Source organism: Herpailurus yagouaroundi, unplaced genomic scaffold (genome assembly GCF_014898765.1).
Source record: "Herpailurus yagouaroundi ecotype Mexico unplaced genomic scaffold, PumYag 29, whole genome shotgun sequence".
Classification (NCBI taxonomy): domain Eukaryota; kingdom Metazoa; phylum Chordata; class Mammalia; order Carnivora; family Felidae; genus Herpailurus; species Herpailurus yagouaroundi.
Genome location: NW_024412377.1, coordinates 63,746,131 through 63,760,018, shown reverse-complemented (window position 1 = coordinate 63,760,018; position 13,888 = coordinate 63,746,131). Strand labels below are relative to the sequence as shown.

At 40.3% G+C, this 13,888-nt stretch overlaps 1 protein-coding gene across 4 annotated transcripts in view; it reads right to left on the bottom strand.

Annotated features, from left to right (window-relative positions):
* CPEB4 (cytoplasmic polyadenylation element binding protein 4) overlaps window positions 1–13,611 on the bottom strand; it is a 68,261-nt gene extending 54,650 nt beyond the window's left edge. For all 4 annotated transcript variants that reach the window (XM_040445388.1, XM_040445397.1, XM_040445405.1 and 1 more), the window contains exon 1: window positions 11,036–13,611. In XM_040445388.1, coding sequence (XP_040301322.1) covers window positions 11,036–12,160 — 1,125 coding nt within the window. In that variant the 5' untranslated portion in view covers window positions 12,161–13,611. The remainder of the gene's footprint in view (window positions 1–11,035) is intronic.
* Window positions 13,612–13,888: the final 277 nt, after the last annotated feature.

Here is a 13,888-nt window from a genome sequence, read left to right as displayed (position 1 = left end):
AGCTCCATTTGCTCCCATGTGAACTGATGAATCAGATCTCTCCAGAAAGCCTTTGAGAAGAAAATTTTATTCCACCTTCACTAAATAAACCACACTCATTTTGAGCATTAGAGATCCTTGAAATGGTAAACACTTCTTGTCACCACTTAACTGAATTTACAAAACAAGCTGGCTGCCTTTCCAGACTTGATTAGTCATTCCTGGGTCAACAGACCCCTTCTTTTTGTTGACTATTTGTTCATTCTCACCTTGCCTGGCAGAGAGAAATAATTAAAGTCTATTCTATTCTAAGACCTGAGTTTATTATTTTTTTAATATAATTTATGGACAAATTGGTTTCCATACAACACCCAGTGTTCATCCCAACAAGTGCCCTCCCCAAAGCCCATCACCCACTTTCCCCTCTCCCCCCACCCCCCATCAACCCTCAGTTTGATCTCAGTATCCAAGGTCTCTTATGGTTTGCCTCCCTCCCTCTCTGTAACTTCTTTTTCCCCTTTCCCTCCCCCATGGTCTTCTGTTAAGTTTCTCAGGATCCACATAGGAGTGAAAACATATGGTATCTGTCTTTCTCTGCCTGACTTATTTCACTTAGCGTAATACCCTCCAGCTCCATCCGCGTTGCTGCAAATGGCCAGATTTCATTCTTTCTCATTGCCAGGTAGTATTCCATTGTATATATAAACCACATCTTCTTTATCCATTCGTCAGTTGATGGACATTTAGGCTGTTTCCATAGTTTGGCTATCGTTGAGAGTGCTGCTATAAACATTGGGGTACAAGTGCCCCTATGCATCAGCACTCCTGTATCCCTTGGGTAAATGCCCAGCAATGCTATTTTTTAAATTTTTGAGGAACCTCCACACTGTTTTCCAGAGCGGCTGCTCCGGTCTGCATTCCCATCAACAGTGCAAGAGGGTTCCCGTTTCTCCACATCCTCACCAGCATCTACAGTCTCCTGATTTTGTTCATTTTAGCCACTCTGACCGGCGTGAGGTGGTATTTCAGTGTGGTTTTGATTTGTATTTCCCTGATAAGGAGTGACATTGAGTATCGTTTCATGCGTCTGCTGGCCATCTGGATGTCTTCTTTGGAAAAATTCTCAGACCTGAGTTTAAATGACCACCTACTAGACAAGTGATCTTGATGCCACAGCATCTGTGAACCTTGGTTTCATCAGCAAAATGAAGATAATAAATCGTGGTGAGGAAAAAGATAAGGTATCTGAACAGATTGTGCAAAATGCCCGGTCGTTAGTAGATCTATTCAATAAACAGTCTTTCTGCCCCTTCTCTCTCTAGCGAAATAGCAAAAGAGCCTGAAAGTAATATACTAAATTAGGAACTGTCATATCTGAATAATTCAGCTGCTGTGCTATTTCCTGTAGCGCATTTTCATAGGAAACTGAAATGGAAAAAAATATTTCTCCTACTTAATAAACTACTCAGGGCAAGAAGTCACTAGCTTAAGGAAAATAGGTAAATACTACTAAAACTCAACACTAAGGAATGAAGTCATTTAGCCCCTTCTGGCCTTTCCTCTGCCTTTGGAAGCTTACTGCCTATCAGAGTTCCTCTGTTCCATGTCTGCTGGGCCGGATCAGGTCCTAAGTCCGCAAGGAAAGTGGTCACCCAAAGGCACAATCTTTATTCCTAAACTGAGGCCCGTGTCCTATAACCCACGACATCTTTTTTGGGAACCTTGAGAGCAATGTCAAAAAGCAGCCTGTGCCCAGTGTCAGCCTTTCTGGGCCCTCACAATTCCCACCCCCATATCCTCAGCTCCCCAGAGTTGAAAAAATCTGATACAGTCCAACAAAAGCCCCAAATCGCTAAATTCTTCTTAAAAAACAAAAACAAACAAAAATACACCCCAAAAGCTCCCAGTCGTGTTCTGTTCTCTCTCCTTTCAGAGATCCTTCTCACAAGTCCACAGAAGCCTGAACCTGGGGAAAGTATAAGGTGGATAGAAAAAAACTAGACCACCCTCTCCCAAATTTTCGGTCATCAATTGATATGTTTTGGCATTTTTGTTGGATCTCTCCTCTTTTTTTCCTGATAGCCAAGTGACTACCAACACCCTTCTCTGCCCAGAGGGAGGAAATGAAGCCAGCAGTGATTTCCTTAGAGATTAGCACCAGCTTGAGTGGTGAAACAAGCTGAGCAGGTGCAACAGAATGTGGGCCTTGCTTCAGTTTCTCACTATCTTTTCTTTTCTTTTTTTTTTTTTTTTTAAGTTTATTTATTTTTGACAGAGAGAGAGGCAGAGAATGAGCAGGGGAGAGGCAGAGAGAGATGGAGACACAGACTCCGAAGCAGGCTCCAGGCTCCGAGCTGTCAGCACAGAGCCTGACGCGGGGCTTGAACCCACAGACCGCGAGATCATGACCTGAGCTGAAGTCAGATGCTCAACCAACTGAGCCACCCAGGTGCCCCTCTCACTATCTTGGCTTAAAAACACCCATGAAATGTTGTTGTTGTTGTTGTTGTTGTTGCTGCTGTTGTGGTGGTGGGGAGGGGGGGGAACAAACTCCTAATCTTTTAGAGACACATACTAAAGCACTTACAGTTAAAATGATACACTATCTGGAAACTGCTTTAAAATAACATGAAAAGTGGGGGGCGCCGGGGTGGCGCAGTCGGTTAAGCGTCCGACTTCAGCCAGGTCACGATCTCGCGGTCTATGAGTTCAAGCCCCACGTCAGGCTCTGGGCTGATGGCTCAGAGCCTCGAGCCTGTTTCCGATTCTGTGTCTCCCTCTCTCTCTGCCCCTCCCCCGTTCATGCTCTGTCTCTCTCTGTCCCAAAAATAAATAAACGTTGAAAAAATAAATAAATAAAAATAAATAAATAAATAAAATAAAATAACATGAAAAGTGGGGCGCCTGGATGGCTCAGTCGGTTAAGCATCAACTTCGGCTCAGGTCATGATCTCCGTTTGTGAGTTCAAGCCCCGCGTCGGGCTCTGTGCTGACAGTTCAGAGCCCAGAGCCTGCTTCAGATTCTGTGTCTCCCTCTCTCTCTGCCCTTCCCCCACTCACACTCTGTCTCTCTCTGTCTCTCTCTCTCTCTCTCTCTCTCTCTCTCTCTCTCAAAAATAAATAAATAAATACATAACATTAATTAAAAATAAAATAAAATAACATGAAAATAACATAAGAAGATACAGGAGACTGTCGAGTTGATCATTGTTAAAGCCCAATGACATGTATATGGGGCTCTGTTATACTATTTTGTCTACTATTGAATATGCTTAATTTTTTTCCTAATAAAAAATTTAAAAGTCACGAGGGAAAACACTTTGCCAAAATAGAGACTAAAAAAAGTCAATAATTTTTTTAGCAGTGTTCAAGAAAGTGAGAACATCATCTAGCTTTGAATTCCACTATCATTTAAGTACGGTGACTTTCTTTTTAAAAATTATAGTTTGGGGCGCCTGGGTGGCTCACTCGGTTAAGCGGCCGACTTCGGCTCAGGTCATGATCTCGCGGTCCGTGAGTTCGAGCCCCGCGTCGGGCTCTGTGCTGACAGCTCAGAGCCCGGAGCCTGTTTCAGATTCTGTGTCTCTCTCTCTCTGACCCTCCCCCGTTCATGCTCTGTCTCTCTCTGTCTCAAAAATAAATAAACGTTAAAAAAAAAAAAAATTATAGTTTGGGTTATGAAAGTCTTCTTTAAAATTAAGCTCAAATTACCAGACACAAGTTATACAATGGTTTTCATATTTTAAGAAGACATGCTAATTGCAAGATTTTCAATCAATATTTTTTTAAATTTATTTTAATGTTTATTTATTTTTGAGACAGAGAGAGACAGAGCACGAATGGGGGAGGGTCAGAGAGAGAGAGACACAGAATCTGAAACAGGCTCCGGGCTCTGAGCTGTCAGCACAGAGCCCGACGCGGGGCTTGAACTCACGGACCGCGAGATCATGACCTGAGCTGAAGTCGGCCGCCCAACCGACTGAGCCACCCAGGCGCCCCATTGAATCAATATTTCTATGTGATCACCTGTCAAAGCAAATGAGAAAATGAAGGATCAGGAAGGTTGAGTAGCTTGCCCTAGATCGTACAGTAAGTGGCAGAGCCATATTTGGAACCCAGCTCTGACTTCCATACTATAATTAGGAGCTTTTTCTGAATAGCAACATTCTTATGTTGACTTTTATTTTAAAGGTTCTTACAGATGTAAAATAACAGCTATTTTACTGATGAGCACTCAGATGAGTTCCTCAAAAACACCTGGAAAAACTGCTATTAAAAGTATGTTACATAATATTGAAATATAAATATGGCTTTAAAATGTATAATACTGAGGGATTAACATAATGTAGTTTAGATCTATAAAAAAAAAATGATTGGGATATTTCTGGTAAATGTTCAGCAAACAGAAATTGCCCAATCTAAATACTCTAAAATATGAAAAGTACTGGCATGGCTTAAGACTTTGAACTTGTATTAATTCAGTTTGCAAACATGAGAGAGGACCTGTAAGTGGCTGATGGAGTTTTCTCCTTTACGTGTCATAAGGCCTGAATTCTGTTAACCATAGGTTAAAGTTTGCCATTTTGCCACAGAACTTAAATAAGCACGTGTTGCACCCAAGCATATATTTATAAATGTGACCATTAACAAAATATTTGAAAATACCATTAACATAGTGCTTTTGTTGTAGCTAAAGGTGGATCTCTTAATTTGCCTTAAAGTTCAAAACAGCTCATGGAGGTGTGCCTGGGTGGCTCAGTCAGTTAAGCGTCCAACTTCAGCTCAGGTCATGATCTCCTGGTTCTTGAGTTAGAGCCCTGCCTTGGGCTTTGTGATGACAGCTCAGAGCCTGGAGCTTGCTTCAGATTCAGTGTCTCTGTCTCTCTCTGCCCCTCCCTCTCTCTCTCTCTCTCTCTTTCTCTCTCTCTCACTTCTCTCTCTCTCTCTCTCAAATAAACATTAAAAAAAAATTAAAACAGCTCATGGATTAAAATGACCTGAAACTATCAATTGCTAATTTTATTTATAATGAGATAAAAAAAAAAAAAAAAGTATGTTTAGTATCATTCAGGGACTAGCACAGATCAGAAATAAATTATAAATCAAACCAAAACAACTTTTATGAGATATCTAGTCTTGCCCCGGTCGATAACATAGGAAGTGCTCATTAAATATGTGCTAAATAAATTAAAATATACAAAACAAAACTGAATTCCAGAATAAATGCTAAAATATACCCAATTCAAATCCCTGGTACCTTTTCCTATCTCTTACCAAAAAAATCACAAATTCTCCTTTGAAACAGTCTCCTTTAACGTATACAAAGGCAATGAAATGTTCTAAATTGCTCAAAATAACTACAGGTAAAATTTTTCAAAGTACTGAAAGATACAGTCTGCCAATCCTAATGAAATTTTAAGCGTATACACAATTATAAAACTTCTCAAGAAAATTGATAATTCTGCTAAATGTTTTATCTGTCCTGGATTGCATCTAGCTCATGCAAAAGGAGTAAAACGTAAATAAAATATATAGCATGAGAGAGGCGGTACAAAGGACCGTTAAAAGTCTTTCGTAGATACCATAATTGTAAGTAATTTCATTGTTTTGCTAAGAACCAGAGCCTGTGCTTCACTCTACTTCGTGTTTGTTTGGCGTCATAAAATAGGCTTTCTCGATAATTTTTCAAGTTTCACCTTCAAAAACTGATTAAAAAGAGGACTGTACCTTTATCTTTCTAGCTACTAAGAATTTTCTGAAACCCTGAAAGTGGAACCCCTTCTGTTTCAATAATATAAAATGTGATGAGAACCTATACTAATTTTGAAGTTAAAAAATTACACATCGCTATCAATTTATCACGGTGAAAACATACTTTAATTTCTGCAAGAGCAATTTTCTCTGAACAATTAAATATAAAATGAATCTGTCAGGAAATATTAAAATGAATGCTCATGTTACAGGCTCCCTGCCTTAATTCTATACATTATCTTATCTGGGCTGGGACCAAAAACTGAAGTACAATGTAGTGTTGAAAATATGTGATAATGGATCTTCAAGCTTATTTTCCTTACAGCAAGATAAAGTTCTTAAAAAAATAAACGCGGACTGTTATATTTAAACTAGGCATATGTTAACTTTAAGACTACTTTTCCATTCTTTCTCATGAACACCAACAAGAATTATTCTCAAAAGCGTAAACCCACGAACTAAGAGCATCTTTCTAGTTGCAGCTAGCAACAACCAAGTTCATGAGGCTTGCTATAAACAGGTTTTTCCTGAAAGACATAGAACAATGTGTTGATCACACTCCATGGCTTCTGTGAAGACAACAAAAATAATAATAAAAAAAAAAACCACTCTACCCTGCCCAAGTTTTGATTCCATCAGAAAAGCAATTAAACCTAGTTGAAAGGTTTTCTACAAAAAGGCACAAAATTGTATCTGGTAGGCTTTTTCCAAAGTTGTTCCAATATCTCAATTCTGCTGGAGCCAAAACAATCCAACCCATACTTTATAGTTTAAAAAATGAATTTTCCTTCTTCTAATATGAAGAAATACAAAGTAATAGAAAATGTTTCCTATACAAAGATTCCCTCCCAGGACGCTATTAAAAAACCAAAACTGTAATAAGGTTGCACTTAGACAACTGCAATAATTCACCATGACTTTCAGAAGTGAAGCAATGCAGTAACTTTCTGTTTTCAAATATAAGATGCCATATATCATTTTAAGGATCAATAAACTTACAACACAAGCAGAGTTATTAAAGTGACATGAGTTATTTGCCTGGTTAAGACAAATCCATGGTGACTGTGTCTTAAGTAAAAGCAAATGGGCTCTAAATCCAAAAATGTCTCCCTATCAAGTTTTAGGATGGTCTTTAGGAAAGATTTTGCGCCCCCCCTCCCCGCCTTTTTATTTATTTATTTATTTATTTATTTATTTATTGTCTATTTGCTGGTATTTGGCTAATGGAGGTGTGAGTATAACTGAGCTGAAGATAAGAGAGTACCAGAATATATACTATACAATTCTCCTTTACTTTCCTGTAAGGACAGAAAATAGGCACCTCTCCAAAGAAGTGCTGTATTCAAATATAATTATTGGCAAGTGCCCCAATATATTATTTGGTTTGGACATTGAAATTCCAGGATGTGTTTGGCAGGACAAGGAATTTTTTTTTTTTTCCTCCTTAATGTAAAAGTCAAATCACGCCTTTAATCACATGAATATGGACCTTGTTTCTTCATTTTAAAATTGGGACAATAAAACCAAACCTCATAGGATTGAGAAGTCCTATGCCAGTGCCTGACATATAGTACATACTAAAAATAAACAAAAAAATTGACTTGAATATTATCTAAGCTTAACATTTTAAAGTTGAGAAGTATATTCTATTATTTTATATTATTTTCCACTTTCAAAACTTACATCTTTTGATTAGCATGTACCAACCATTCAAACTATAAAATTTTTCCTCTCATCTTACTTGCTTCTAGGAGGCATTCTCCCCCAAAACCTGTATTATGTTTATGTCAAGAGGCACTGTAGTATACTGGTTAAAAGCCAAATCTTGTGTCTGAAAATTAATAATAATTTCTACCCCATAGGATTGTTGAATGAATTAAATGAGTTAATATATGTAAAACTGAATACCATAAGCATGTTAGCTATTATTATATTAATTATACAATATATATAATTATATTAGGTATATATAATTATATACATTAGTGGTATCTGAAAACAGGATTTGAGGCATGTCATTTGAGTTCGTATTAATTAAAGCTTTAAACTAAGCAAAAACAAAACAAAAAAACTAGAAAAAGACCTTATTTTTTGTAATACAAAAAATACTCACAGAATACAATGCCTTGCCATATCAGTTATTTAGAGGATTATTCACACGTTTGAAATCTCTGTTCCTGCTCCGCAAACATGGATAAAAGAGAATGTTAAGGCTGGACAAAAAAAACTAACTGAAGACGTTACCCTCAATTTCAATTCACTGTACGTACTCAAACCTGCACTAAACAAATGTGAAAAACATTCTGATTTATTTCAAGTTAAAACAAACATTGCCTGGTGTTAGTTACGTATCAGGTGAATTCTTTCCTTTCAATGTAACAATACCATGCTGGCCTCTGATTGAATGCTAACATTATAATGTGGCCATGTAAGCTGTATCCTGTAACTTCTGTGGTGCATTTCCAGATCTCTACACAACACGTTAGGAATTCTTGACAATAGCCATTGAAACTGAATTACTAATATCTATAAAATTTCTTTCCTAAAATTAATAGCTTTTAGGGTAATAAATTCAAAAATGGCAGCGGTTAGGAAAGAGTGTGGTTGTGGTCGCAGCAGTTGCAATTTCACAGTAGCTCACTTCAGGATCATAAGGAACTTAGGCATCACCTCCATCATCCCCCACATTTTATGGAGAAACCGACGTCCCCAAATGCTATGACATTGATAGGGCCAAGACCATAACCTAGGTCTCCATGCTCCCAGTCAAATAAGTGTTTCTTTGAGTTTTTCATATTAAATTTAACCAAGTAATCCATACCAACCCAAAATGGCATTTTTTCTTTTTTGCCAAAAACCAATTCAAAAGAGTAATTGTTAAAATACACACACACACACACACACACACACACACACACACACACACACAGAACTACATTCATTTAAGTAAGCACTACAGTAGTCAGTTTACTAACTTCGTGTGATTTTTTTTCAAAACCCAATTAGGATTTTTTAAAATCCCTTGTTGCTATTGTGACTTTCAAATCACCACCACACTTGCTCTTGGCTCCCTGAACCCCACTCCCTTTCCTAAAAATGGTGGGGACGGTGAGCAGTAATCAACAATCTACTTTCTAATCCTACCATATTTGAGCCAAGTATATTGACTCATCCTTTTTCCCATCCTCAGCATAATAGACAACAATCCTAAGGGAAGAGTTAGTTTCCTAGTTAGTTAGTTTTAGGATCAATCTTAGTCTATTCTATTATTATTTCATATACACCTCCAACTGAACCGAAAGATTTCACGTTAAACACATTCCATTAGCCCCCCCAAAATACTAATAATGTGCATATGTATAGTTTATTCATTTTCCAAATTTTTTACTTTTCCCAAAGCAAATCTTTATCAAAAATCAGTAAACTGAGAACAGAAAATAAAGCATGAGGTCACATAAGTTCATTCTGTCACTGTATAGTAGTAAAATAAAGTGTATTCAGTTCTGAACCAATCTTAATCAGTTGAAATGTACAGAATGCCATCTCAGATCTAAAAATTAGCAACATACGAATAATTCATAAAAGTCACCTTTGCACTACATTTTCTTTAAATTTATTTCCAAAGAGTACTAAAAGCAACTTTTTTAAAAACAGACTTCATGAAATTGCCAATATCTAAAAGAGCCTTTTTTTTACCTAACCACTAACACAAGATAACTGCTCTTCAGTTTTGAGTAAAGAATCCTTTATAAAAGCAAAAGCCAACAGCTTTTTGATACTTAGGCAAAAAAAAAAAAAAAAAAAAAGTTTAAAACTCTAAAATAAACTTAATGGAATATTTTAAGATACATCCTAACTGTTACACCTGAATCCTTCAGGGAAGGGACATTTAATTCCTTGGAATGACATAGGATTCTCTTAGCAAACTTCCCCTCCCACTAAGCAAATGATTAATCAAAACAGATAATTCTGCTTGTGCTGACATCATATTTGGGGACATTGCAACTATTTTGTAATCTGCTTTAGCCCTTGCAGAAACGTCTCTACAATAACCCTCTATCTGTGGTGCATGCATGTGTATATACACACACACACAATGTACATACACACATATGTACATACACAGGTATACAGACATGTATTTTAATCCTTGTTTTTTTAACCTAGAATTGGCACTCGAATCAGCTGTGTGCTTTTCCGCAAGTTATATCTTTCTGATACTCAATTTTTTCCTCTGCAAAATGGGGATAACAATAGAACTTACCTTGTGGGGTCATTGTGAGGCCTGACTCAGTGTTAGCTTATCACCCCATATAAATTTCCTAAGCACATATAAACAATCATACCCCCGAAGTGCACAAACTTAGTGCGGCATCTGATGCTCAATTAACTATGAAATTCCCTTTATGTCGTATCTGTCAACCAGACCGGCTGCTCATTAATTCAAAAACATCAAACAATGTGACTCTTACAGAGTAAAGATACACTGGTGGCCAGAAAGACAAGTGATCTTTGCCTGGATCTATTTTAGGAACGGTTTATCTACACCCCTAGTGTTAACACTGGAAAATAAACAAATGGATGAAAGGCATCATGAAAGAGTCACTCTGAGATCAACAGTTTCATGGTATTTGAAAATAAATGGGGATGAAGAAAACATTTAGATCATTTCTGTACCAGTCCTTACTGAACAGGGCAGGCCGGAATTTGCAAAGAGGTTTAAGAGGAATTGCTGAATTGATGAATTCAGACTGTTCACACTGCAAGGTTCAGAGAGGTTCCAGGTTTAAAATGTAACCAGGGAGAAAACTATAATTCAATAGTTGGTTTTCACTGAATCACTACCCTACACTACAGTGGAGGAAAAACATGAATTCTGTCATCTAGTTACTTCACGTGGGCAGAAAATGATCATCAGTTCCCACAGTGAAATATACTTGTATCTACACATTATTTATTCCCACCTAAAAAAGTAGGGAAAAAAACAACCCTGCTGATCCTGTCAGGCTAGAAAGGTATTACAGTTAATAATTGTGACATCATTAGCTATCTGGTATTCATAAGTACGCCAATTCATACTATTATCTATGGGGGAGATTACAATTAGAAATTTCCCAAAGAAACCGCTGAATATTTTGTTCCAAATTATACTCCTGTCCTGCCAAAATAACGTCTGGTAATTAACTCATTTTCTCAGAAGAGTTCTGATATGCGCATGAACAATTCAAACTCTCTTTAGTTAAACAGATACTACACCATGCAATTTCCTTATTCATCTTAATCTATAAATGGAACATAATCTTACCGGAAAAGGAAAAATGTTGTCAGCCCTGTTCAAGCTATCTTCCATCCAGGATTTAGGAGCAAAGGCAGAGCTGGGGCGAGCGTACTTCTGCAGCTGAATATGATTGCTTGCAAAATTTTTCTTCAAAGGCGAGATGGAGTTCAGGGGCGTTATTCCTCCATTCAGCCCTCTGCGGTGATCTCGGCCTTGGGAACCTCCCCAGCCACCATATCCACCACCTCCCGGGCTCCACGAAGAAGATGGTGTAGGAGAGGGGCTCTGGTAGCTGCTCCACGGAGAGGGGGGTTTGTTAAGATTATTCGCCAAATGAGGCAGCTGGTTAAAAGCAGCATTTCTATGTGTGAAAGGCGGGGGATGGGGACTGGCGGGAGACCTCCTCTGCTGCTGATGCTGGCTGTGATGATGCTGGAAATGAGGGTGATGAGGGTGGTGCTGTGACAGAGGCCCGATCTGAGGGGAGAAGCTGCCTCCAAAGCCAGGGCTGACGTGATGGGGGAAATTCTGAAACAACAGAGCACCGTTATTGGCCGAAGCAGCCGGGACCCCTCCCTGGTGAAAGAAACTTGCATCTTCATTGATGATTGTAGAGGAAGAAGGTGCTATCGCTGCCGACCAGTTACTGAAACCAGTAAGAGACGATGCACTAGACGTCAAGGGTTGGGTCGAAGTCCCCAGCCCCGTGGCTTCTTGATAATCAAACCCTGTCAACACTGGCGATTCGATTCTTATTTTCTCCTTCCCGTTGCCGTTTTCCGAAGAATTGTCCCCCTGATTTTCTTCCGACTTGGTCTTCTCGGTTTCAGGCAGTATTCCGGCTTCCTGACCTGGACTGGGGGAGAGCTGCTGCTTTTCTAAAGGGTCTTGCTGTTCCTGTGGCTGACTTTTTGCTTTTTCTGACCCCAGTATCTCATCCTGAATGTTATGGGTAGCTGGAGCGGGAAAGAGCCAAGCTGACCCCGCACTGCTGCCGTTGGCAGCTGTGTTATTATTTATAAAAGCAGCAGGGCTGGGGGTGGCATTTTGGTGATGGTGTGGAGGCTGCAGATGTGGATGGAATCTGACTGGAAAAGCAGATTTATTCCCAGTATTGCTTTGCACTAGCACTCCAAACCCGTAATCCCCCATTTATCACTTTTAGGATCAGAATCTTACGATAAAAAAGGGCAACCCGATGTCCCGCGTCTTTGCGTCCTCCACCCGAAATTTAAGTTGTCTGTTTGCAGTGTCTTATTTATATAGCTAGCTCAAAGATCGCAGCTTATCACTCGAAATAGTTCTGATTGGGAATTCTGGTCTCTGAAAGAAAGAAAAAACTAAAAAAAAAAAAAAAAAAAAAAAAAAAGTCTCTTAACACATGGACATGAATCCGACTGGGCTTGTTTCTAGGAGGGAATAAAAACGAAGAGGGCAAAACTCAAGTCTTTGGTTAGTAAAATAGGCGCTTTCTTTTTCCAAAGGAAAATGTACATGAATGACAAAAACACAGCTTCTCAAGCATCTATGGATGTAGAAGAATAAGCCTTGCGCGGAGTAAAAATATATATATATATAATTTAACAATCACATATGGTCTTCCTCAGCAGTTTAGATTCACTCACATAAAAATTAGAATAGGGCTAAGAGGAGAATACGTTCTTTTCTTGGCAGCTTGGTTAAAAAAAATCAGGAATAATTTAAGAACATTATATATTATATATTTATATATATAGATTATATTAGGTTATCTGGGGCGGGAGGTGAATTCCTGGTTGCGGGAGAGGAAATCAGCATTGACTAATGGAAAGATGATCGCAGGGAGGTCTCTGCTGTTCCCGGTCCTGTTTCTGCTCTTTCACGGGGCGCAGTTTTGGCCTCGGGGGCTGTTCCTGAGGCTCTGGGTGCAGATCTTGCTGCGGTCGCTGTTCCTGGGCTCCCCCCCGGCCTCCTCTCCCCCATGAAAGGGGTTGGAAACACCCGTTTCTCCCTCTTGGGGGGATCGCGATCAGCAAGGATTAGCGAGACTCGACGACAGGGAGCTGGCGGCCCGGGGGTGCGGGGACCAACGGGGCGACCTGGAAGGTCCTGCAGTTTCGGCCTCTTCCCCTCTCTGCGGCTCCGGGGTTTTTTTCCCTCATGGGACCCAGGGGCGGTTTGTTCAGTTCTCTCAGTTCGATTCTCCGCAGGGGGGGGGGGGGGGGGTGGGGGGTGGGGGGGGCAGGGAGAGGAAAAAAAGGGAAAACCCACTAGTGTAGTTATTCTAAAAGAAAAGGGCCTCCCCCCTTTGTGCTCTCTCTTCTTTCCCTCAGATTAAAAAAAAAAATCTATAATTTAGAAGGCTTTTGTTTCTCCTCACGGTTGCTGGGCCGTCGTCGCCGCCGCCGCCGTCACTTTGCCCCGGTCCCGCAGTCCCCACTGTCGTTGTTGCGGACTCCGCCTGGCTCTTCTTTTGCTCTCCTTCTTCCTCCTCTTCCTCCTCTGCTGTCGCCGATGCCGCCGCCGCCGCCGCCGCCACCGCCTCCCGGTGTCCGGGTCCCGCAGCCGCGGCTGAGTCCTTCTCCTCAGGACCGAGCCGAGTGAAATGACAACCAGCTGGAAAGACCGAGAGACACTTCCGGTTCGAAGAGGGAGGGGTGGGGTACCGAGGGCACCCCGCCCACCTGTCGAAATACCAATCAGCTGTTAGAATTTGGACGAGGCCACGCCCCCCGGCTCCGGTCCCCTCCCAGGAAGGTCGAAAGCTTACCTCGAGAGACGCCCCTTCCGTCTGCGCCTCGCCCAGTGAGGCCTGGCGACTGGAACCCGCTCCCCCACCCAGAGTGAGCGCAGCAGGTTGCCATCTTTAGTGTGGGCACAGGATTCCTTCGCTCTTTATCT